A 27,111-nucleotide genomic window follows, 5' to 3' on the forward strand; every position below is an offset into this window, starting at 1 on the left:
AAGGAAGTCCAAGCCCTACGAAGAGTGGAGCCTTGTGCTCAAAAGTACCTGCACACGCTGGTGCCAACGGGCAAAAAGGGGAGTCTCTTCGAGGGGATCAGGCAGTTCAGTTCGGTGCACAAAAGAAGATGAACAGAGTTCCGCGACTCAAGCCCAGCCTCCACTGTGGGCAGAAGCAGAGCGCGAGTACGGAAAGGTGTGCTGTTTGACACAGCGGGGAAAAGCTATGGGTTCCTGCAGGAGGGCGACCAGTTCCTAGCTATGCTACTCACCGGCCCCCGATGCAAGCAGACCCAGGCTTCTCCGCGTCAGTTTCAGTGCTGGCAGGTTCAGGGGAGTAGGGGACGTCTTGTCGTCGTGTAGATTCTGCAGCAGCAGAGTTGAGTTGAGGGCGTCCCAAGCGCAGTGATCCCGCACAGTTTGTTACCACAGCAGGGCAACAGAGCGGCCGTGTGTATCTCAGCCAAATGTACACTACTCACTTCAGACCTGGGAATGCCAAGTGTACGAATCGTGTGAGAGTGACAAGGACTCGAAATACAACACAACCTGACGGCGGTTACAGAGCAAGACTCCTGGGTAGGCTGGTCAGGCTGCTGGATGGCCCAGAGAAACTTCCGAAGGCTTACGTGCAGGAGATGGTGAAGATGCCGAGAATAGCTGTCCCCGCTATTCCAAGGGTCGAAGTACCAGTACAGGCCTTCTGGTTCGATCAGAGGTAGAAAGGGTTTCACAAGGCGACAGCAGTGCAGAGGAGCAGTCCTTCAGCGGGTCACTAGCTATTCCTCGGTTCAGCCTCGTGGTTGCAGGATACTTGGCTCCTGTATTCCTTTGTTCGTGAGAACTCAGGAGATCGACATGATAGTGGCGTTTCCAGCCCCCTCTTATCAACGGTTCCCTTTTGCGCCAAAACGGAGGGGATCCAATGGGAGATCCGCTCATCAAACACTCACACCATACGTGGACCTATCACGGACCACGGTGGTCCCAGGCATTCACACCACACTAGACTCTCTGGCACCCAGGATGTGTATTGGGACCAGACATCCCAGCCCACATCCTGGAGGCACACACAAAGCATCTGTGTTTCGCGGGAAAGTACATGCCCAAATAAGGAAGGCCCCGGGTTGGCTCGACCTGGGGAAGGGGAAGGGGGCAAGACGGTCAGCGGACAGAACAAAGGAGCCTCGTGGTCTGGCCATTTTGGGAGCCAGGCCACCATTTTGGGCTAAGCGCGAGAAACGCGCTTACAAAGCCAAAAGGAGCTCAAAAACACAAGAAACAATCGCTGCCACCATTCCCGTCCGTGATTCACTTGCACCGATCATTTACAATCCAAACAGAGCATCTAGGGCCTGTTGAAGATTAGAGACCCGAGACAGCAGTAACTTAGCTTACAGTGCCCTCTTGTGTCATGTTGCATGAAAGCTGCAACATGATAAAGAAACTACGGAAAACAGCGTTTCCCGGTACTGACTGTCTTAAGGGCATGTCAGTTTCCCCGTAAGAATGGAGCGAAAGCCCAGAGGAGTGCGGCAGAAGGCTGCACTTCTCTGGCAAAGTCTAGATCATGGTGAAAACAACAGCAAAAAGTTTAGGGGTTGCCACAGGGAAGGAAAATTACCCACAATTGAGAAATCTTTCCTAGCACCGAGCGAAGGGAGGGCCTTAACAAAGGCCCCGGGCATTACCTGAGTCGGTAATGCCCCCGCCGTGAGGGTCATATTACTATTAGTACCCCGGCCTGCATTATGTGCATGACTGGGGCACTAAAAGCATTTTTTTCTGTCCCGAAACACTGCAGCGTTTTGGGATAGAAAAAAAAAAGAAACAACCAAGAAAATGGCTGCCATCGAAAGGGAAAACGAAGTCCGTTTTCCCTTTCCATGATGGCCATCGGGAAAGGATTCGCTGGGAACACAAGTGTTCCCAGAGCGCCCGCTCCCGAAAAAAATAAAAGAAAAAAAAGAAGCAGAAGGTAAGTGGCGTTGTGAGGGTGGAAGGGAGGGAGGGGAAGAAAAAAAAACGTACCTGATGGAAGCATCCAGCCGTGTGGAGGTGCGGAGCGGGGATCCACACTGCTGGAGCCTGCTATTGTTCCACTGCGAGGAGGCAGGAGCAAAAAGGTAGGCGCGGGTGAAGGCAGCCTCTCAGCCGTGGGGAGGCTCAGAGCGGGTATGGCCCCACTCGTGCCTTCTCAGTGGCTGAGGGGCTGCCATGCCCCCGCCGAAGACAAGGCGGCTGGAATCCCGGCCGATAATCGAAGGATTCTCGGCCGGGTAAGGACCCGGCGAGAGCCAATCAGAATGCTTGTTGCATTCTGTTTGACTCTCGCCGGGTACTAATTTTACATAGATTGCAAGAACTGGCTAATTTCAGTGATCAAGCCTTGTACTGGATGCAATCGTTTCTGGGAAACAGAACCATGAAGGTATGCAGTAACAGCAGTGGCACAGCCAGTCCCTTTGAGATGTGGAGTCCACATGGCACTTGTGTATCACCAGTTTTATATAATAACTTTACTACACCATTATTCCAGATGCTTCAGGAAAAACAGATCTGCTTCTCAAAGTACGCGGATGACATCCAGTGCCTCATCCCCTTGAGAGGCAACTATGAGGAAGATGCCAAATTGGTTAAAGAAATCTATGACCTCAGTCAGGATTGGATGGGTATGAGCAGGTTGGCTCTGAACGATGACAAAACTGAATTGATGATCATGGGCTCCAGGCCTAGATTGAATAAGTTGAGTGAAAAACATAAAGATTTCTGAATTGCAGATCATCAAATTCCCACGAAAGATAAGATAAAAACACTTGGAGTCTTATTTGATCAGACTTCTGCATGAAAGCACAAGAATATTCTGATTTCGTTCTCAGCATATTATATCAGAGTGCTCTCACATATCCGCCCATTTGTTCCCCAAAAGAGTGGGGAGACAGTAGCTTGAGCAATTATTGCATCTAAAATGTACTATTGGAGCAGCCTCCAGGTGGGTATTGGAAAGGGAGAAGTTGCTAAATTACAGGTAGTGCAAAACAGCACCATCAGTGCCATAATAGGGATGAGAAAATGTGACCATGTATCCAACATTCGGAGACTCATCCTTAGGATTGAGTTTTGGCTACTTACCATAACTTACAAATGTTTGGCTGTGCAATAGACAGCCTACATGGTCCATAGACTCAACAAATAAAAAGGAAACTAGAACTCTCCAAGCGAATGAGCAAAAATGTTTGGAAGTCCCCAGAGCCAACCTGGCTATGGCTAAAAAGAGTGTTTTTTGGGTGGCAGCACCCAGAAACTGGCATGCCATACCATCTGAGCTCAGAAGCTGCAGGTCCCTGGACAGCTTTAAGAAAAATCTTAAAACACACTTATTTAGAAAACTATACTTGCAGTAATACCAGCTCTCCCCAGGCATGTACACTCGTTTGTTTTTTGTCTATAACCACCTCATAGGGATTCTATTTCAAGGCACCCATGTGCCTCCAGAGAAGACGTACAGGGTAATTCATAGAATTTCGCAGAAAAGTGTCGCAAGCGGCTGGCGCAGAGTGTCCGCGTGCGATTGACTGCGCCAGGCACGTGCGCTAAAACCGATTTCCACGCACAGCGTATTCATGGATTTCAGGCTCCCAAACCAGCCGTGGCGCAGAGTATCGCAGCGACCCTGCAGCAGCGCCAGTAACGCCCCCAAGAACGCCCTCGCGCAAGGAAAAGCCATCAAAATCGCTAAATCATCGCAAAGGGCAGCGCTAACCCTGGACCAGTCCACAGGGCTGCCAAACAAGGAACGCAAAGCGGGTAACGTGCATATCAGGGGTACGCGTGAAGTTTTACACGCGATTAGCCAGGGCACGTGTATCACAGGGGTACGCAGGAATTATCACACGCGATTTGGCTGGGTACGTATATTACAGGGGTGCGCGGGAATTATCACACGCGATTTGGCTGGGTACGTGTATTCCAGGGGTGCGCGGGAATTATCACACGCGATTTGGCTGGGTACGTGTATTCCAGGGGTGCGCGGGAATTATCACACGCGATTTGGCTGGGTAGGTGTATTACAGGGGTACACGGGAAGTTCTACACGCGATTCGGCTGGGTACGTGTATTACAGGGGTGCGCGGGAATTCTCACATGCGATTTGGCCAGGTACGTGTATTACAGGGGTGCGTGGGAATTATCACACGTGATTTGGCTGGGTAGGTGTATTACAGGGGTACACGGGAAGTTCTACACGCGATTCGGCTGGGTACGTGTATTACAGGGGTGCGCGGGAATTCTCACATGCGATTTGGCCAAGTACGTGTATTACAGGGGTGCGTGGGAATTATCACACGCGATTTGGCTTGGTACGTGTATTACAGGGGTGCGTGGGAAGTTCTACACGCGATTTGCCAGGGTACGTGTATTACAGGGGTATGTGGGAATTATCACACGCGATTTGGCTGGGTACGTGTATTACAGGGGTACACGGGAAGTTCTACACGCGATTCGGCTGGGTACGTGTATTACAGGGGTGCGCGGGAATTCTCACATGCGATTTGGCCAGGTACGTGTATTACAGGGGTGTGCGGGAATTATCACACGCAATTAGGCTGGGTGGGTCCTCACAGGTGTTCCCTGTACACCCTCCACAGCCCCTGCAGGCAGCCCACAAAACAGGGGACTACCCTGCACACCTGCTCATGTCCCCCTGCACCCCCACCCCCCAGCAGTGCAGGGGCAGCCTCCACCAGGCCCCCACTCATGTCCCCTATCACCCCCACCCCCCCGCCACCAGGGGCACCCTCCACCAGGCCCCCACTCATGTCTCCCACCACCCCCACCCCCCAGCAGTGCAGGGGCAGCCTCCACCAGGCCCCCACTCATGTCTCCCACCACCCCCACCCCCCAGCCACCAGGGTCACCCTCCACCAGGCCCCCACTCATGTCTCCCACCACCCCCACCCCCCAGCAGTGCAGGGGCAGCCTCCACCAGGCCCCCACTCATGTCCCCTATCACCCCCACCCCCCCCGCCACCAGGGGCACCCTCCACCAGGCCCCCACTCATGTCTCCCACCACCCCCACCCCCCAGCAGTGCAGGGGCAGCCTCCACCAGGCCCCCACTCATGTCACCCACCACCCCCACCCCCCAGCCACCAGGGTCACCCTCCACCAGGCCCCCACTCATGTCACCCACCACCCCCACCCCCCAGCCACCAGGGTCACCCTCCACCAGGCCCCCACTCATGTCTCCCACCACCCCCACCCCCCAGCAGTGCAGGGGCAGCCTCCACCAGGCCCCCACTCATGTCACCCACCACCCCCACCCCCCAGCCACCAGGGGCACCCTCCACCAGGCCCCCACTCATGTCTCCCACCACCCCCACCCCCCAGCAGTGCAGGGGCACCCTCCACCAGGCCCCCACTCATGTCTCCCACCACCCCCACCCCCCAGCCACCAGGGTCACCCTCCACCAGGCCCCCACTCATTTCTCCCACCACCCCCACCCCCCAGCAGTGCAGGGGCAGCCTCCACCAGGCCCCCACTCATGTCCCCTATCACCCCCACCCCCCCGCCACCAGGGTCACCCTCCACCAGGCCCCCACTCATGTCTCCCACCACCCCCACCCCCCAGCAGTGCAGGGGCAGCCTCCACCAGGCCCCCACTCATGTCACCCACCACCCCCACCCCCCAGCCACCAGGGGCACCCTCCACCAGGCCCCCACTCATGTCTCCCACCACCCCCACCCCCCAGCAGTGCAGGGGCACCCTCCACCAGGCCCCCACTCATGTCTCCCACCACCCCCACCCCCCTGCCACCATGTGCAGCCCCCACCAGGTCCTCACAATGTGCGTAATGGTCAGCCTCCACAGCCAAAAAGCCCTACCAAGTAACCCATTCACCCACATGGAAATGGAAATCACATGTTACACCCCCAATGTTCATGAAGCAAATGAACCCATGTCCGTCACACACATATTTTCCAATTGAATGGGAAAACACACAACATGACATGCATGAAACCAATGAGATGAAACCACACAGTGAACAATGGAAAAAAAAATGTATTAGAAAAAAATATGAATGCTAAAGAAAGAAAACTAACTACAATGTAAATGTGAAAAAGAAGCTGCATGTCCGCATAAAAACACAAAACTAGAAAATCTAATCCAAAAAATTTTGTCCAAAGTGAAATGTCAAAACTCTCCGTGCAACAAAGAACTATGTACAAAAATAACAAGGGTCCATCATCACAACAGAACTAAGGAAACCTCCTAAAAAACCTAGGGGGGTGGGGGTGGTGGGAGACATGAGTGGGGGCCTGGTGGAGGGTGACCCTGGTGGCTGGGGGGTGGGGGTGGTGGGTGACATGAGTGGGGGCCTGGTGGAGGCTGCCCCTGGTGGCTGGGGGGTGGGGGTGGTGGGTGACATGAGTGGGGGCCTGGTGGAGGGTGCCCCTGGTGGCTGGGGGGTGGGGGTGGTGGGAGACATGAGTGGGGGCCTGGTGGAGGGTGACCCTGCACTGCTGGGGTGTGGGGGTGATGGGAGACATGAGTGGGGGCCTGGTGGAGGGTGACCGTGGTGGCTGGGGGGTGGGGGTGGTGGGAGACATGAGTTGGACATGGGTGGGGGCCTGCTGGCAGGTGCCCCACAGTGCTGGGGGGTGGGGGTGGTGGGGGACATGAGTTGGACATGGGTGGGGGCCTGCTGGCAGGTGCCCCACAGTGCTGGGGGGTGGGGGTGCAAGGGGACATGAGTTGGTGTTCATTAGTTCAAGGAGACATGTGCCTTTGCTGGGGGGCATGCCCATGGTGGGTGGGCTGTCTGCGGGACATGACCAGGGATGCATGGTAGTCCCCTGTGGTGTGGGCTGCCTGCAGGGGCCGTGGAGGGTGTACAAATCACATGTGGAACTTCCCGCGCACCCCTGAAATACACGCGCCCAGGCTATTCGCGTGTGGGACTTCCCGCGCACCCCTGAAATACACGCGCCCAGGCTATTCGCGTGTGCAACTTCCCGCGCTCCCCTGAAATACACGCGCCCAGGCTATTCGCGTGTGGAACTTCCCGCGCACCCCTGATATACACGCGCCACCAGGCTATTCGCGTGTGGAACTTCCCGCGCACCCCTGAAATACACGCGCCCAGGCTATTCGCGTGTGGAACTTCCCGCGCACCCCTGAAATACACGCGCCCAGGCTATTCGCGTGTGGAACTTCCCGCGCACCCCTGAAATACACGCGCCCCCAGGCTATTCGCGTGTGGAACTTCCCGCGCACCCCTGAGATACACGCGCCCAGGCTATTCGCGTGTGGAACTTCCCGCGCACCCCTGAGATACACGCGCCCAGGCTATTCGCGTGTGCAACTTCCCACGCTCCCCTGAAATACACGCGCCCAGGCTATTCGCGTGTGGAACTTCCCGTGCACCCCTGATATACACGCGCCACCAGGCTATTCGCGTGTGGAACTTCCCGCGCACCCCTGAAATACACGCGCCCAGGCTATTCGCGTGTGGAACTTCCCGCGCACCCCTGAAATACACGAGCCCAGGCTATTCGCGTGTGGAACTTCCCGCGCACCCCTGAAATACACGCGCCCCCAGGCTATTCGCGTGTGGAACTTCCCGCGCACCCCTGAAATACACGCGCCCAGGCTATTCGCGTGTGGGACTTCCCGCGCACCCCTGAAATACACGCGCCCAGGCTATTCGCGTGTGCAACTTCCCGCGCTCCCCTGAAATACACGCGCCCAGGCTATTCGCGTGTGGAACTTCCCGCGCACCCCTGATATACACGCGCCACCAGGCTATTCGCGTGTGGAACTTCCCGCGCACCCCTGAAATACACGCGCCCAGGCTATTCGCGTGTGGAACTTCCCGCGCACCCCTGAAATACACGCGCCCAGGCTATTCGCGTGTGGAACTTCCCGCGCACCCCTGAAATACACGCGCCCCCAGGCTATTCGCGTGTGGAACTTCCCGCGCACCCCTGAAATACACGCGCCCAGGCTATTCGCGTGTGGAACTTCCCGCGCACCCCTGAGATACACGCGCCCAGGCTATTCGCGTGTGCAACTTCCCGCGCTCCCCTGAAATACACGCGCCCAGGCTATTCGCGTGTGGAACTTCCCGCGCACCCCTGATATACACGCGCCACCAGGCTATTCGCGTGTGGAACTTCCCGCGCACCCCTGAAATACACGCGCCCAGGCTATTCGCGTGTGGAACTTCCCGCGCACCCCTGAAATACACGCGCCCAGGCTATTCGCGTGTGGAACTTCCCGCGCACCCCTGAAATACACGCGCCCCCAGGCTATTCGCGTGTGGAACTTCCCGCGCACCCCTGAAATACACGCGCCCAGGCTATTCGCGTGTGGAACTTCCCGCGCACCCCTGAGATACACGCGCCCAGGCTATTCGCGTGTGGAACTTCCCGCGCACCCCTGAGATACACGCGCCCAGGCTATTCGCGTGTGGAACTTCCCGCGCACCCCTGAAATACACGCGCCCAGGCTATTCGCGTGTGGAACTTCACGCGCACCCCTGGAATACACGTAGCCCGCTCCCCCAGGCCCGATCGCGTGAGGAACTTCACGCGAACCCCTGTAATACACGTAGCCCGCTACCCCAGGCCCGATCGCGTGAGGAACTTCACGTGAACCCCTGTAATACACGTAGCCCGCTCCCCCAGGCCCGATCGCGTGTGGAACTTCCCGCGCACCCCTGAAATACACGCGCCCAGGCTATTCGCGTGTGGAACTTCCCGCGCACCCCTGAAATACACGCGCCCAGGCTATTCGCATTTGGAACTTCACGCGCACCCCTGAAATACACGTGCCCCCAGGCTATTCGCGTGTGGAACTTCCCGCGCACCCCTGAAATACACGCGCCCAGGCTATTCGCGTGTGGAACTTCCCACGCACCCCTGAAATACACGCGCCCAGGCTATTCGCGTGTGGAACTTCACGCGCACCCCTGGAATACACGTAGCCCGCTCCCCCAGGCCCGATCGCGTGAGGAACTTCACGCGAACCCCTGTAATACACGTAGCCCGCTACCCCAGGCCCGATCGCTTGAGGAACTTCACGCGAACCCCTGTAATACACGTAGCCCGCTCCCCCAGGCCCGATCGCGTGTGAAACTTCACGCGAACCCCTGAAATACACGTAGCACGCTCCCCCAGGCCCGATCGCGTGAGGAACTTCACGCGAACCCCTGTAATACACGTAGCCCGCTCCCCCAGACCCGATCGCGTGTGAAACTTCACGCGAACCCCTGAAATACACATAGCCCGCTCCCCCAGGCCCGATCGCGTGAATAACTTCACGCGAACCCCTGTGATGCACGTACCCTGCTGAAATCGCGTGTTAGACGTCCCACGCACCCCGGTATACACGCACACGTATTTTTTGTCAGCGGGTGTCCGTGTTTGTGGGTACCCCTTTGCACGTCATTTTTCCTGGAGGGCCACAGTATGGGACATTCATCATGGCAGTATATAGGTGCTATTTGTTGGCGCACCTTTTGGCGCACATTTCTTACAGCCGCAGAGACGCTACCGCCTGCTTTCTTGTGGCGGTCGTGTTTGTGCCTGTGCGCTGGTTTGAGTGTGCGCTTTTTTGCCCTATTCTATTCCATGAATACGTGTTGTAGGCGAGCGTGTGGGCGTTCCGCGCACTTGTGCCCTGTACTTCCCCCGTGACGCCCACGTTTTGACAAGCTGTTCCCCATTCCGAGTGTTACGCCCGTGTTCCGCCTACTTTTGTTGCGTGCGCCGCGCTATGTGCAAATTTCGCTGTGCCCTGTGCGATTTTCGCTGTGACCTGGCGCACGCTGTTAGATGGCCTGTGCGCCAACGTGCGCCGCGCACTTTTTTATCGCACGTCCGCTGGTTTTCTCGCGCACGGCCTTCCATGAATCGACGTGCGCTGCTTTTCGTGCGATTTTCGCAATTTCACTGCGATTTTCGCTATTCCACTGCGATTCGCACGTTTTTGCCCACTTGCGCCGCGCTAATTATTCCATGAATCGGCCTCAAAGTGCATAATGCAGTATGGATTTTTAGAAAAAAGTTGAATAACAAAAATGATCACTACTGTAGAGAATGTAACAAGTATGTATTACATGCCTTTCATTTAGGGAGTACCAGATTAGGTTGCAATGGTTAATCAGCTGCGCTATTTATTGTTTGAATTACTTCTTACTTAATGTCAGTGATTTAGTTTAAAGGCAACCTGTCCTAATCTTAAATGAAGCTAGAGAGGAAATATTCAACAAAAATGATGTTTAACTGAAATACCTCATTGTATACATGTTCCATAAATTTGTATCCCAAATAATTTTAAATGCTATAATGCCAAATGCCTTAGTGCCAACATGTGTTTCAATTCGTTGGATCTTCTTCAAGGCTTATTCCCATAGGATGTCTCCTGTTAGCTTTTTTGGTTCAATTCCTTTACCATTATGAATACTTTAGTTCTGTGCTCCACAATCCTTATGTCTTAGTACGTCTTCATATGATCAGGACGTTTGGATATTTCTTTTAAGTTAGTGTTCACTAGGTTTCATTTTCTTGCTGCTTCTCAGCTTAAATTATATGTCTCCTTGCCTTTCAGTCTATTTTCGTAGGAGCAATAAAATCGATCTAAACACGTGTTGGCACTAAGACAATTGGAATTAAGGTATTTAATATTGTTTTGTGATACAAATTTTGGAATAAGTACAATTGCCGTACATGTGAAATTAAAACAATGTTAAGAACGAGGCCAATGGCTCCATATACTAAATGTGTGGAATTGAAAGAATTGTACAGTATTCGGGTATATTATAAATTAGGCATTTCATTTAAAACTGTGTTCTTTGACAATATTTGCTTAAGTTGTCATGCCAATTAAGTACCTTGTATTGCACTGTATTACATCCCTGTTGTTTGATACAAAATATGGCTTCTGCTTAAGCCCTAAAATAGACACACACTTACAGTCACCTCTTGTCTGATTCCATGTTAGGGATTTTTAAAGGTCTCTTACTTCTTTGGTTGGTGGCAGGATTTCAGAGATGGGTGGTCCACGGTTCTGTTGAGATCACTTTTGGGCATTGCAGATATGGGTCATTGCACCAATTTGTCAGTGTTACGCTACACTCAGTGATTTCAGTTAGCAGCAAGTAACTGCATACTCATGACCCTCACAGATCCTTCTCTCACGTATTTCGTTACTGGGGCGAGGGGGGTTCCTGAAGACCTGTGCAACCATCCTTGTTCTACATGCTCCCATGTAAATCTCCCGGTGACCAGTCCCTCAGAAATTTCAAGGAACTAAGGAGTGAAATGCACTATGACAAGAGTACATGACCTATAACCTGATCTAACTGAACTAGTCATGTACATTATGAAACAATGAATGAGTTATCAGGGACTAAAGCAAATGCATTTAATTAACTTTGTAGGTCATTATGAGTTTGGGCATAATTCAGCTGTAAATATGTGGCATCGCTTCCAAACTTGATTACAGTTACCATCACTCATGGTGGGATGGTACTGTTAATCCATTTTTGGAGTCCATATTACTCTATTAGCAATTTGGTGTAATTACACACAACAGTAATTCTGTTGCAATCATTCTAACAATTTCTGGTGCTAAAATTGATAATTTACCACCAATTTATGCTAAAATGTACAGTACAGTGATGCAGTCATTTGGTGTGAAAATGGTAGTAACACAATTAACACCACATTACCACTGTTTTTACCACACCACTGTACTCATAATGATGCACATTGCATTTCCCAAGAAATACTTCCCCCCCATCCATAACCTCTCCCTATTCATCTTCCTCCCTTCTGCTGCCTCATGGTGTCTTGTGATAATAAGAAATATCTGTGAGAACCAATTTGAAATGCACATGTCATTGTCGTTTCAGTGGTTACGTTGAGGTTGTGTGTGGCAACTCTTATCACTTACCTGACAAGCTCCCTTAGCTTGATGCTTATCTCTGGGCTGATGCATTTATGCATTGCAGGGACAGCAGGTATAGCAGATGCAAACGTGATTAAGTTCACAAGGTTAAGGCACAAACCATAAATATAAGGGTGCCTCCAGGCCAGGGGTTTTTAAATGGGAATAATGGCAGGCAGAGGGGTACACACTGCACATAAACATCTACAGTTTAATTGTTTCATTGAGTACTATCTTATGCACAGCCATCACCGCTTTTTTATATAATCAGGGCTAATTGACACTTTCACTCTGGGCAGACATGATTCACTTTTGTGAAAAGAAACAGACATCTGGCAAGTTGCCAAAGATGGAACCAGGCCCTCTGCAGGAAGTTAATATCTCAATATCAGTGGGCATCCTCTCCCCACAGCCATTCCAAACCAAACCAATATTGAAACGGGGAGATGAAAGAGAGATGCCTTTGTTTTCGTGTATTAAGCTTTAACTACAAAGTGCTATTTTTTACAAAAGAAAAACAATAAAACTCAATGAAATATCATTCTCATTAGCTTCACCAAAAGGGCAACAATATGTGTGGCACTGAAATGTGAACACAAAAGGCTTCATACCCGTGCTTCACAATGAAGATTGCCCAAGTGCACAGCGCAGGAACTCTTGATTCTATTAAGAGGCAAGCATTATGCTTAATTTTCATTAATACTGCTTAACAAAAGCTTTTTAAATCTTACCTTAATTATTTTTTTTTATTTTTTTACACTTAAAAGTGCCCAACTGACACAAAAAACAAAACTTCAACCAGGTAAACATAAAGAAACCAGAGGGGTGAAGCAACTACGTCCCCATGATCCCCATTAGGCTAGTAGTCCTCAGCCTTAGTCCTATCCTCCAATGAGGGGCCCTCTGTATGGATACGTTCCTGTAACATTAGGTGCCTTCCTCTTCTTTCGCTCTTGAGCTGCTTACGCCTGAACCAGTCTAAGTAACAGTCTATGAGAAACTTGATCCGTCTTTGCTACTCTGCCTTGTTCTGGCACACTCTCTGCTGATATGGTAGATACTCATTCTAGAGAGTTCTTTTGGTCTTCTCCTAGCGATAAAAGAGAGATTGAGATCATTAGGGGGGAAATTTGCTGCTTCCGTTATTATCATACAGAAACAAATAAACAGTAAATTCACTCCCCCGTGCATAACATCACTCGTCTCCACAGCTGAATTCATAATGGGTGGGGAAATGCTTGTCTCCATGTCTTTAATAGAATCAAGACTTCCTGCGCTGTGCGCTTGGGCAATCTTCATTCTTTGACAAGACCGGAGGCAAGCATTTTGCTTGTTCAAAGCTTTGCACTACTGCTGATGCAATATTAGAGACTGGCTTGAAATAGTTCTGAAAACTGAGTCACTGGACCAGTCTGCCGCTTTCATGATCTCCTGCAGTGGAACTCCAGATACAAAAGCTCCAGAAGCCATAGCTCCTCTGTCCGAGTGGGCTCCAAAGACAGAAATGTCTATTCCTGCTAGCTCCATCACCTCCTTCACCCATCATGCAATGGTGGCTGGAGAAACTGCTCTATGAGGCTTCCTGCGTGCTATTAATAGCTGAGTTACATTCTGTGGCCTTATCGCTGCGTCACTGCTTCGTAGGACTTAAACCACTGAGCTACGCAGAGCTTGTTTTTACCAGGGAAGCATGGGTATGTAATGACATTATAATTGGTCTTAGTACGCTGCGCAATATTAAACGCTATGCCTTCCGGATAAAAGATCTTTCTGTTGATCTCCAAGGCCTTAACATCTGATACCCTTCTACATGATACTAGACAGAGTAATGTAGCTAGTTTCCCGGACAATTGTTTTCCTGACAAGAGATTGTTTCTGGGCCATTGCTCAACAACTGAAATATCTTGTTAACATCCCAAAGTGCTGAGTACTTAGGTAGTGGGGGCTTGCTCAATTTGACTCCTTTAAGAAGCCTAGCTACTGCAGGGTGTTCTCCTACTGGAGCCCCATCTACCAGGTTGTGCCCGGGGAGATGGCAGACCTATATACTCCCACCGTTCTAAAGGCTTTCCCTCAAGTCGTCAGAGATGCTAGGAAATTTAAGAACGTGAACTACAGGAGCTGAAATGGGAGAAATACTCTGCCCTCTGCACCATAACTCACAGGTCTGCCGGAATGTGGACGGAGCCCATGATACTCCTCCGAAAGCCCTGGCAAGCACCATCTGCACCTGTAATTCTGCAGGCTAGGAGCCTAGGAGGGTGAGCGTCTGCTCCTGAATAAGGGGATGGGTCAATCAGGAGATCCGCTCTGCGAGAGATCCTCTGGGGGAAATCCATGAAACATTCCATCAGAACAGGAAACCAGGCTTGCGATTTCCATTCTGGTGTCACAATGACCAGCTCTGCATTGTCTCTGCACACCTTCGCTAGTGCCCTCTCCAGCATCGCGAAGGGGGGAAAGGCATAATGGGTGTGGTCTTTCCAGCAGTGAAGGAACGTATCTGTTCCCGCTGCCTCAGGATCCAGACTCCAGATAAAATATCTTCGTAATTCGGTATTCAGTCTCAAAGCAAAGAGATCTGTATGAAAGGGACCCCATATCTGCTGTAGCTTGTCAAATACTGACTCATGCAGTCTCCAGTCACTTGAATCTCTTAGGTACCTGGAGTTCCAGTCCGCCATCGTATTCTTCACCCCGGAAGATACTTTGCTCTGACCGAAATCTCCCTCTCTACGCAGGAGTGCCAGAAATCCTTGGCTAGCACTGCTAGCATCTTGGACCTCGTACCCTCCAGCTTGTTCATATACCTTACAGCTGAAATGTTGTCCATCCAAAAGAGGTTGCAACACATAGCTCGGTCTTTGGTGAAGGATTTGACTGCGAAGGACCCCGCTAGGAGTTCTAGGCAGTTGATGTGAAACTCTAGCTCTTCCTGAGACCATTTTCCTCCTATTTCTGCGTGTCCGCACCTGGCTCCCCACCCTGACCTGCTTTCATCTGACTCTATAATAAACTCTGGCAGGTCTCGGAAAATGGCCTGGCCGTTCCACGCTTCCATGTTGTGGAACCACCAGCTGAGTTCTGTCTTGCTGTCCTCGTCTAGAGGTACCTTGTGGTGGTATCTCCATCCCTTCTGTAAATATCTGATCTTGAGCCTCTGTAGGGCACAATAATGTAATGGAGCCGGAAATAATTCCTGAATAGAGGCTGCTAGGTGTCCAACTATCCTGGCTAGATTACAAAGCGATATAACCGGTCTCTTCAGAGTTGCTCTCATATCCTTTTTTATGGATCTTATCTTGGGTTTTGGTAGTTCCAGAGTGGCTTTCCTCGTATCTATCATGAAGCCTAGAAAATCTATTTTCTTGCATGGCACTAGGGCTGACTTCTATGCATTGATCAGAAAAACCTAGGCCTGTCATCACGGAAGCTGCCCAGTGTACTTGCCTCAGCCACCTCTCCTTGTCCTCCACCATCAACAGAATGTCGTCTAGATAGATGATCATTTGAATGCCCTGATCTCTCAAGGCTGATGCAAGGGGCCTCAGGAGCTTGGTGAAGGCCCATGGCGCTGAGGCGAGTCTGAACGGCAGGGTCATGATTTGCCATATCTGTTCTCTCCACTTGAACTGCAAGAACTGGCAGTACTGCGGTGGTATAGGCACTGTCAGGTATGCGTCCTTTAGATCTAGACGCGCTAACCAGTTGTTCTTCCTGAGCAGATCCGCTAACAGATGTGTTCCTTCCATCTTGAAGTGTCTGTAAAGTAACCAGCTGTTCAGATCATTCAAGTTTATGACTGGTCGGACTTTGCCTTTCCAGTGGACGAGAAACATGTTGCTCACGAAACCCGTTGAGTGCGTTTGCGCTCTCTCTATGGCTTGCTTGTGAGCTACCGCCTGAATCTCTCTGTCTAATAATATGGCCTCCGATTACGAGCTGTGAATGCACGGTGGGGGGCTCAGCTTTATGGGAGTCTACAAGAACTCTAAATGATAACTCTGCACAGTCTGTAAAATCCATGCGTCTTTTGAAAGCCTGCGCCAATTGTGTATGAAGGACAAGGTCCTCTCTCCTACAGGGGGATATGTCGCTTTGCGCTCTCTCACCTGTGTTGTTGTTCTGGTGTCGGTAGAACTCCCGGCCTCTGAATCCTCTACTTCTATTCGGGAAGAAAGCGTCTTGCTGTTGCAATTCCCAGTATTGGGCAAACTTCCCTTATTGAAGCTTGGGCTTTCTCAAGGGCTGTGTAAGTTTCCACGAACATATTAATTTCCTTAACAAAGGTGTCTCAGAAGAGCAGACCTTGAGCCCCTTCTCCCGCTTCATAAGAGGCCAGATCTCCTAATTTGCTGTCTATTTTCAACAGCATCCATCTTCTTCTCTCGGCTGAGATAGCAGTGTTCACATTTCCAAGTAGGCACACAGCCCGTTGAGCCCAGGTAGCTAGGATAAATGGATCCACGGGTTCACCTGTGTCCTTGGACCTCTGGCTAGGTCCATGATATTCGCTATGGGCCCTGTGAGGTCAAGTATCTAATCCTGACAAGACCGCCAAGCACGGTCCATTGCCTTTCTGGTGTCTTTCCCGGCTTTAGTAACAAAGGTAAGCATCTCTGTATCTAGCTGCGGGGTATCTGCCACCTTACCACTAAGCTCTGGTCTGGGACATTGCGCCGTGAGCTGAAATCTCATCTCCTTTTCTAAAGGCTTTTTGATCTTCTGAGCCATATATATGGCTACTCTTTTAGATGAGGACCACTCTGTGGATCTAGGGTGTCTGATTGTATCTGTTTCAAACATATCCGAAATGTCTTCTTCTTCTGGGGTACTCTCCACGATGCTGGCTTTCTTGACGCAGGTCGATTTTTCTTGAGTTCTTATGCTCTCTCTACTGAGGCTTCTGTCATCCTCTTCTTGATCCTCCTCCTGTTCTACCTCCTCGGAGGATGCTAGAGCGTCCCCTATGTTTTTCGCCCCTGGGGTAGGGGGTACGGGTCTGGGCACTGCTGATTTCGTGAGAAACGCGTCTTTAAGCCTGTTAAAGGCATCAGCTGCTTCCTGGGGCTTTTCTTTCTTCCCCATATCAGGGCGACTTTACACGCCCTAAAGGTGTGTTCCAGAGACATGTTAGTGGAGGTCCCCTCACCTGGGTCGTCTCGTAAGCCAGCTCTGGTGCCCAAAATGTTCTCTAGGACCTGCAGCATGTCCTGGATTGATTGTACTCCCTGAGCCACGGCTCTTACCAGGGAATCGACTAGCACTCTTTTAAAACTGAGTGAGAGATCCAATTCTTCCTCCTGCAGCTCCTCACTGTATTTTTCCCAATATTATTCTCCCTTGTCACTACCCATGATTCAGTGTGTAGAATACAGGGGCAAAAAATGGGTTCACTGTAGACCCACAGGACTGTTAGGTCACCTGTATGCACCTGTAGAAGCTTTATGGAGCGCATCAGAATCGTATTGTATTTTCCGTTTTTCATTTTTTTTTTTTAAATTCTTTTCAGCCTTGATAGAATGTGCCTCTGATAACTAGCTGAAACTCTATAATGCCTTTCTTGGTCGGCATACAAACAATAGTGGAGCCCTGCAGAAAGAGTCTCTGGTGCTCACGGAGACCATTATTAACTGAAAACGTCCCACTGCGCATTCGCAAGCATACGCAGGCTGTCAGCGACGTGCGCCACAGGCCCAGTCCGGCAACGGAAACTCCGGAGCTGACTGGAGCTTAAACTTCTAATTTCATTCAGAAATCTGTGCCTTGTTGCTAGTGAGAATGCTAGCGGGCAGTATATTTCAATTTTGCGACAAAAACAGCGCCGATATTTGAAGGAAATTTGCACGCTACAAAGATTCTCACCTTAGCAGGTCTAGGCATTCGCTGCGCATTTAAGCAAACATATACATTAAATAACCGTTCATAAATTATGCTATATTAAAGCGTTCATGTATGCTCACAAACGCTTGTATTCTCATAAATAATAATAGCATTCGGAACTGAATATGAAAATGGGTACTTAGCTGATGACAGCAGCAAAAAAGAAGAGGAAGGCACCTAGTGTTACAGGAACTTAGTCATACAGAAGGCCCCTCATTGGAGGATAGGACTGAGGTTGAGGACTACTAGCCTACTGGGGATCATGGGAGACGTAGTTGCTTCACCCCTCTGGTTTCTTCATGTTTACCAGGTTGAATTTTTTTTTTTTTGTGTCAGTTGGGCACTTTCAACTGTAAAAAAAATAAAAAAAATAATGAAATTAAGATTTAAAAAGCTGTTGTTAAGCAGCGTTAAAGAAGATTAAGCATAATGCTTGCCTCCGGTCTTGTCATAGAATCACTGATACAAGAAGATTGGTGATAACACATCATCAAATGTCACATTGCCTACAATATTGTTTTGCTTTATTTGTCAATGGGAAATCAACAGCAACAAAATAAAATTCAATGCTGTATATAATTCACACAGATCAGTACCTATATAAAAAAAACGACATGCCACAGCATTGATAAAAAGTGTGAATGTGGTTCAAAGCCACAAATACAAAACAACGGTGTTACATTTTCAGTTAGACCCTTTTCCTTTTTCAGATGGCAACCAGCCCATTGCAAACTTATTTGCATACGATATGAAGGTGAAATTACCAAAGATAGTATTGGTCTACAAATCACTGACCAAATAGCATGTTTTTTTTTGTTGCACATATTTTATTACAAAGTTAATGGTGTTGGTTCTTCATACTTACGTGTTATTTGAGGATATTTCATCAATATTAGGAATCCATATCTCAGGGTGGAGCTCACAGTTTCTGTCCCACCAAATAAAAGATTCAGGGTAGACATTAGCATGGACATGTCATTAAAGTAAGTTAATGGTTTGTTCTTTTCCTGGAAAGATTAAAGATGTACGGATTAATAACCAGGCTGGCAGAATATGGTTAAACGAATTGTTTGAAACAGAAGAATCCCAAACTACTAAGTAGGTGTGCCCTGTTGCTATTCTGGCATGTCATACTTTGGAATTAGAAGCCCTTGTTTAAAGAACTCCTGGTGATATAAAGGTTTTCTTCCATGATTACATCTCAGTATATTAAGACTTTGGGTTCCTGAGGAGGAGAAATGAATGCTAAAGACAAGGGTAAGTACACTTTCCCCAAGTGAATGTCTGCTTTTGTGTCTTTCTATATCAAATATGCATTTCCTGCCCCAGATTTTAAGTTATCCCTTTGAAATATTGCCACATTCCCACATGCTATGTGGTCATTTGTACATCTTGGTTGGCAGTTTTGAGCTCCCCTTTGCTTTGAGATTTTTTTTTTATTTTCACTTGGATTTGCACTGTTTAATATGAACAGATTGGGAAGGGTTGTCCCTTTTGAAGTGACTCTCAGATTCCTTCCATGCATTGTGTAATATTGTTCAAGAGGCCCAAGCATCATTATGTGGCCGCATGCAAGCAAATGGATGCATTTTTTGAAACTGCAAAACAATTGGCTGCACATTTGATTTCGATGTATTGGGCCTCATTACGACCGTACCGGTAATCCCTTAGGGCCTGATTACGAGGTCCCTTTGCGGGTTGGAGACTTTAACGCCTGCTTTTTGCAGGCGTTAAAAACCAACCCGCAAAGGGACCTTGGTGCTAAGTACGGTGCCGCAATTTGCGGCACCGTACTTAGCGCCTTCCCCATTCCCATTGAGCCCTATGGGGCAAAAATGGGAATGGGGAAGGGCCATGGCGGCATGGGGAATTACCGCCCCGCCAACCTCGGAATGGGGCGGTAATTCCCCATTCCGCCATGGCAGAGTCGGTAAGTTACCGGCATGGACCATGGTGCTACTAGCACCATGGTCCAACGCCAGGGTCGTAATGAGGCCCTATGTCTTCTAGCATAAGTGGTCCTCCATTCATGTTCAGAAAAGGAAAGCTGCACAATGCAAAGTGAGGAGAGTTAAAACGGCAGGAATGCAAGATCACAGATGTAAAGCTGCAGATTATGGACACACCAAAGCCATGACTTTGTCAAACCACTCTCAAACTGGTTTTGCAACATGATAAATCATGTCCATAGCATTAAATTATAGCCGGACCAGTGTCTGATTATACCCGGTTCATAGTCAAATAACAACTTTTTAATGATAAATATTGATCAGACTGCTGACCAATCACAGTCAAGGCGTTCCTACAATCTATCCACGTAATGGTAAAATAGATTTCTGAACACTGTCAATTGCCAACAATGGTTAGGTAGATATCATGTTCATGATCACAGCCATTTCCCGGTTGGTGGCCCAGCCACTCTCTTCTGCACTGCCTCCCTGGCAACCCCTGCACTATGGGACTGTCTCTGTATCCCTACAGCCCCCCTTCCCAGCACTTGTCTGCACTTATCTTGCACTTGCCACCGGCTGGCCCTTATTATTTATCTTGTTTCTACTAAACCTGTACTGCACTTCTTCTCTCCCTTTCCCCTTGCACTTTTTCCCTTCCTCTCTACCCTGCACTTGCGCGATCTGAATGACACCTGGCCTAGTAGGATCGTTGTCTGTCTCCCCTTGTTCCCCCCCTCCCCCGGCCTTGTCGCGCCTTGAAACACTTGTGTATATCATATCATATCATATCATATCGTTTGAAAGGTATCAATGGGCTATTGCATTGGCGCTTAATCATGCTTCAAATGTTTTCTCCCATCTGTGCCAAATACCAGTTATGTTTTGATCTTGATAATTCCCGTTTTTTTCTTGCCAAATCACTTCATACATGTCGACTAAGTATGCTCATATCATTGTTTGGCTATAACAAGAAACACCGCTAATCTGTGCTTAGAGGAGATGGGGGCCACACATTTTCCAGTTGTTATTGGCACGATTCCTAACAGTCTCCCTGTTTTTGCCAGTTCCCTGTTTTCCTAGTCAGCCACACTCCAGATAGAGGGAAATCACATGGACCAGAACAGAGCTCAGCTCAGCCTCAACCAGATGCATTTTTGAATTTGGCAAATTTGTGTGGTGCTTGCCCCAAAAAATTTAAAAAATCATTGCTACAGAAGAAAGAGAGAGGGAATGGGTGCTCTGAACTGGGAATATCTGGATGGCATAGGAACAGGCAATGCCATGACAAAAAAATGCCAAATAACTCAAATATCTTTTCCCAAACTTCTCTGCCGTTCTACTCAATGAACAGCATTGCAAAGAACAAGTCAGGTGCTGGAATGTCCAATTCCCAGCTGCACAGTGATTTCATATTGAGCCATTTCAGGCTAGTTACTGTAGATGTGTGGGCTGTATTTGGGCTATGGTTGGTGGCTTATATTTTGTTGTCCGCCTGAGGCTGACTTTCTACACAAACACCCACTCTCTATAACTCCACCCCCACTCTCTCTACCCCCACCCACCTCACTCCCAAGCCCTCCACCACCCACCCCACCACCATTATGAGAGCTGGTTGGGTTTTGTTTGGACTATTTTGGGCTACTTTTGACAAGACTGCTTTGTTCTTTATTTTCCCACAACCAACTGCCATCACCCACCCACCCTAGCCCCACTCGTTCTAACACCCCACTCACCTAACCCTACCAACCCTAACCCCACACTCTCACTCTATGACCTCCCTCTCTATCCCCACCTCCCCAATCACCACCCTCTCTAAGCAGATCCACCCAACCCCACTCCCTCTACCCCCTCCCACACACCCTAACCTCACCCAGCCTAACAATGTCCACCTGCCCTACCTCAACCCTTTCTACCCACACTGTCTCTACTAGCCCCACTATCTCTACCCAAACCTATCCACTCAATTACCACTCTCTTTAACCTCACACACCCAACCCAACTCTCTCTACCAGACCCACCCACCCTTACCCCACCCAGTCTACCAATTTCCACCTGACCCACCTCCACCCTCTCTACCACCACTCTCTCTACTACCCCCACACTCTCTACCCCAACCCCTCCACCCAATCACCACCCTGTCTAACCTCATACACCCAATCCCGCTCTCTCTACTGAAAGCACCCACCCTAACCCCACCCTGTCTACCACCACCCATCTTACCCCTACCCTCTCTACACTCATCCACTCTAACTCCAACTCGCTCTATCCCATCCCACCCATGCTACCCCAGCTCGCTCTACCTCCACTCACTCTACCCCATCCACCCACTCTAAGCCCACTCTATCTAATCCCACACAACCCCCACTCCCTCCATACCAACCCACCTTACCCCACCCATTCTATGCCCATCCACCCATTCCTCACCTACCCAATCTCCACTCTGGTTACCCCTGCATACACACCCTACCTCCACCTTCTCTGCCCCACCACACCTCCACTCTCTGTACCCACACTCACTCCCCATACCTCCACTCTCTCTACAACCTCCACTCTCTCTACACCCACCCACCCTACCTCCATTCTCTATACAACTACCCACCCACCCCACACCCAATCACTTACCCTACCCTACCCCCAATCCCCCACCCTACCCTACCCCCAACTTCTCTACAAAACCAACACCCACCCTACCCTTGCTCTCTCAACCACATCCCTCTCAACCTACCCAGGCTCTCTCCATACCCCCACTCTCTCTACCCCGCTCACATACTCTACCCTGACACTTTCTACTCCACCCACCCAATCCTCACCCACTCTACTGACACCCACCGGATCGCCAGTCTCTCTACCCCGACCCACTGTGTCTACCACCACCCACCCACACACCATGTCTACCCCGCCATATGCCCACTCTCTGTACCTCAACCCATCTACCCTACCTCCTATCTCTCTACCCCCACTCCACCTACCCCCTTCTCCCTACCCACAATCACTCCCCTTCCTCACTCTATCTACACCCACCCAACCACACTATTTACACTCTCTCTACACCCACCCTACCGACACTCTCTGTACCACCTCCACTCTCTGTACCACTGCCCACCCTACCTCAACTCTCCCTCTGCCCAATGCAACCAAGCCACCCCTATCAGTCACCCTAGCCTATCCCCAACTCTTTCGACCCCCAGCCACCCACTCTATCTCAACTCTCTCTACCTCAATCCACTCTTTCTACCCCCACTCACCCACCCTAAACCCACTTTCTAAAACCACCTACCTACCATACCCCCACTCACTCTATGACCTATCCACACTACCTGCACTCTCTACCCAAACCCACCTACTATGCCTCCACTTTATCCACCTTAACTCCACTCTCTACTGGGACACTTTAGACCTCCACTGTCAACCCCAACCCACCCACCATACTCCCACTCTCTACCCCCACCCACTCTACCTCCACTCTCTCTTTCATCATTCCCCACCCTGCCACCACTCTCTGTACCCCCAACCCACCCAATCTCTCTCTGCAACGCACCCCCACTGCACCTCAACTCTCTACCCACTCTCACCATTCTTCTCACAATGCCGCTTTATTTCTTACCCTCTCACTCTCAACCTTTCTCACTCAAATTTCCTCTTGCTCATCATCAATGGCACCCCCTCTCAATTATGTTCTCCCTTGCTCTGTTCTCCTTCTTTCTCATTCTCTTGCACACCTGTACCCCTTATCGCATCCTCCTTTGAAAAGTTGCACTCTCCTCCTTGCACCCTATTGCCTATAAAAGCAAAATTCAAAGAACAGTAATAAATGCCAACAATATTGGCCTTGTCAATGCTTGTTGCTTGTATTACTTATAGTGCTCAAGATGATGTCCTAGGCCTTGTAGGAATATTCATGCAAAAAGAGCATTGGGTAGTATGTAAATGCAGCCATTTCAGAGTAGTTGTGAGGAACAGTTTTTTAGAAATAAAAGCATTTAGCCAAATCAGAAAAATGGGTTTAGTTTAAGAAGCATTTAGTACAGTGTGCTGTCATTTTAAAAATGTGCATATTTTACAATTGGGATGTTTTCATCAGTGTGGGACTACATTAAAAAAAACGTAATTAACTAATCCTATACTAATTTGTCCCACTAACTCATTAACTGTTCATCTAACATATAATGCAGTTCTAAACACAGTGAGATTCATTCCATGTTAGTTTATTCTATGGGGAAATATGCACCAGCAGGAACCAAATGAAACAATTTCATACTGAAGTCTTCATTGTTCTAAACAGGCGAAGAAATAGTGCAGAACATTCTTGTAATTTGATTGGTAAATGAAGGGGTGGAAGAGCTGATATCAAAAGAGGGCTAACCCAAGAGTGGCAGACAGAGAGAGTTTTTTTTTTTTAATGAGCTGCGTAAAGTAATAGGCAGAACTGCTTTGGATCTGAATGCGAACAGTTCTGCCAGAGATTCAAGTGCTGTCGGTGTCTCCCTGGGAGCTGGGCTTCAGAGACGCAGTTTTGATGACAGCTGATATGCCAGGCAGAAGAGGCTGTGCCGGGCTGCTGGCTTCGAAGTAGAAAGAATTCCAAAGGTGGTGTCCGTGGGCTGAGCTGTGTGAGGGAGGTTTGCATAGATAAAGCTCTGGTGGCAAGTGCTTCAGAATTCACACATTTTGGTGGGTCAGGTCAAAGATGAGGAGCATGGGAATGTATGAGATGCATTGCACCTATTGAAAGACAGTGTAATGAGAAAACTTTAAAAAGCAAAATATCATGTTTCTCTAAGCATGTTTGCACTGGCTAAGAAAATGATGCACACTGAGTTAACTTTGCCATGTTTTTTTATTTTGATATATTTTTGATGTATTTATTTCAAAAAGAATTGAATACAATGTTTTTATTTCTTCCATGTTGCCATATGCTTGTTTTCTTCACTGTGTTTATTTTCTAGAAGATGATGTTATGCTCGCTGTTGGTAAGCATATGTGTATTTGTATTATTCTGGATTGTGTATAACAAAGACCAATATTTTAACAAAAAGCAAAACTGGTGCAACTTTATTGGTTTTATTTTATGTCTCCCATGTTTACTGTATTAGGGGAAAAATCAATGGGTAATGCTAGTGTTATACCAATGTAGTAAATCATTTTGCTACCTCATTTACCACATGGGACAAGTTTAGGACACCAGTAAATATATACAAATAAGCAAGACAGAATGTTGTGTGTGTGTGAATGCGTTTTTTTCTGCATGCTGTGAAGAGAAAGTGGTGCATCAGAGCACATAAGTTACTGAATGTACATAAGTCAGTAACAGGGGTTATATACAATAAGTTTCATTCTGAATAAACTCACTGGGTTCCCTAAACATGCTAAGTCCACAGAGTACCTGCAGACAGCCAAAAAAGGGGTCACAATTGTAACAAGGGCGGGTTTGTTCTATGATGGGGTGGTAGTATAAAAAAGATATGCTCACCACTATACCACAAAAATAAGGTAATTCTAAAAATACCATGAAAATAAGATACCAATAAAAATTACCGCCAATATAAGCTAACACCATATCACCAAAATAAGGTAATACTGAACTATCTCTAATGATAAGGCCAGTTTACCACCAGTTTACTGCCAAAATATCAGGCTAAGAAAATATCACCAAATCCCGAATTTACCCAAAAGAGAAAAACCCCTACAGCCTGGTAAGTAAGGATCAAGCACATAGAAGATAGTTACCACTATTCTCAAGCAAAGACTTGTATTAAGTCAGTGTGCCATCAGAGTCTCAAAGCATACCTCAATAAAATTTCAGGAGCAAATTCATAATTTCAAGTGACTACCAAATAAAAAAAGCATGTCAAAAAATACAAAATGTGATACACAATTACAAAATTACAAGCAAAGTATAAAAAGAACATCATGGAATAACTAAATTCCAGATGTTCTTCAATTAAAAAGGAAAAAACAACTTTTATCCAGATGGGGTTCGTACGTTCAACAGTTGATTCAAAGTCCATGGTGGTTATAATATGGAAAAATAATTGCATGTTGCTAATGCACGATCACGAGGTAGGTTGTCGCAGAGATATATCATTACAAGTCTCTGTCATGCGGGCTAAGATATTTATAACCCTTTAGATGGTCGACATATGTATTGGCATATTGCGTTGAATAAGTCACTATCTCTAGTGACTTTCTTTGCTGTTATAGCAGTCTTCAGGACAATGGTACTGATTTAGTGATGTTATGTTGGATAGAAATACCCCTCCTTTCGTGTAATATTATTCTTCGGACCCACTGTAAAACACAATATCGGATTGGCTTGTCAGATCAATGTAGCTAGTGACAATTTACATACATAATAATTGGTAGAGAAAACATCTAAATGTGATGACAATGGTGTACACTGACCTCACTGTTGACAGCAAGTCGAGTTGGAATGAGAGAAACCTTGCAACATTCAATGTTTTATCATCTTTTTCTAGAAATTGATTCAACACTGCAATATTAAATAAAGTATTTTTGAAATGCCGGTCAAATTCTTGATCCTTGCTTGCAGTATATCATAATTTATTTTGAGGGAGCTTTTTGTATTAACCTGTCTCTTAAATAAGTAGGTTAGAGTGTCACAGTTTAGACTTCAATGAATTGAATTTGACCGGCATTTCAAAAATACTTTATTTAACATTGCAGTGTTGAATCAATTTCAAGAAAAAGATGATAAAACCTTGAATGTTGCAAGGCTTCTCTCATTCCAACTCGACTTGCTGTCAACAGTGAGGTCAGTGTCCACCATTGTCATAACATTTAGATGTTTTCTCTACCAATTATTATGTATGTAAATTGTCACTAGCTACATTGATCTGACAAGCCAATCCGATATTGGGGTATTTCTATTCAACATAACATCACTAAATCAGTATCATTGTCCTGAAGATGGCTATAACAGCAAAGACAGTCACTAGAGATAGTGCCTAATCCAACACAATATGCCAAGACATATGTCGACCATCTAAACTGTTATAAATATCTTAGCCCGCATGACAGAGACTTGCAATGTTATATCTCTGCAACAACCTACCTTGTGATCGTGGATTAGCAACATGCATTGAAAATGTCAAACAATGATTTTTCCATAGTATAACCACTGTGGACATTGAATCAACTGTTGCACATAATAACCCCACTTGGATAAAAGTAGTTTTTTCCTTTTTAATTGGAGAACATCTGGAATTTAGTTATTCCATGATGTGTTTTTTTTATAGTTTTCTTGTAATTTTGTAATTGAGTAATACATTTTTTTACATGTTTTTTTGATTTGGTAGAGTCACT

General features: G+C 48.1%; 1 protein-coding gene across 1 annotated transcript in view; it reads right to left on the reverse strand.

Annotated features, from left to right (window-relative positions):
* Nucleotides 1–27,111, reverse strand: part of LOC138566790 (cytochrome P450 2F2-like) — a 316,131-nt gene that overhangs the window by 82,728 nt on the left and 206,292 nt on the right. The window contains exon 6 of the mRNA XM_069644444.1: nt 18,702–18,843. Within this exon, the coding sequence (XP_069500545.1) occupies nt 18,702–18,843 (142 nt within the window). The remainder of the gene's footprint in view (nt 1–18,701; nt 18,844–27,111) is intronic.

Source organism: Ambystoma mexicanum, chromosome 2p (assembly GCF_040938575.1).
Source record: "Ambystoma mexicanum isolate Mex_15411 chromosome 2p, UKY_AmexF1_1, whole genome shotgun sequence".
Classification (NCBI taxonomy): Eukaryota; Metazoa; Chordata; class Amphibia; order Caudata; family Ambystomatidae; genus Ambystoma; species Ambystoma mexicanum.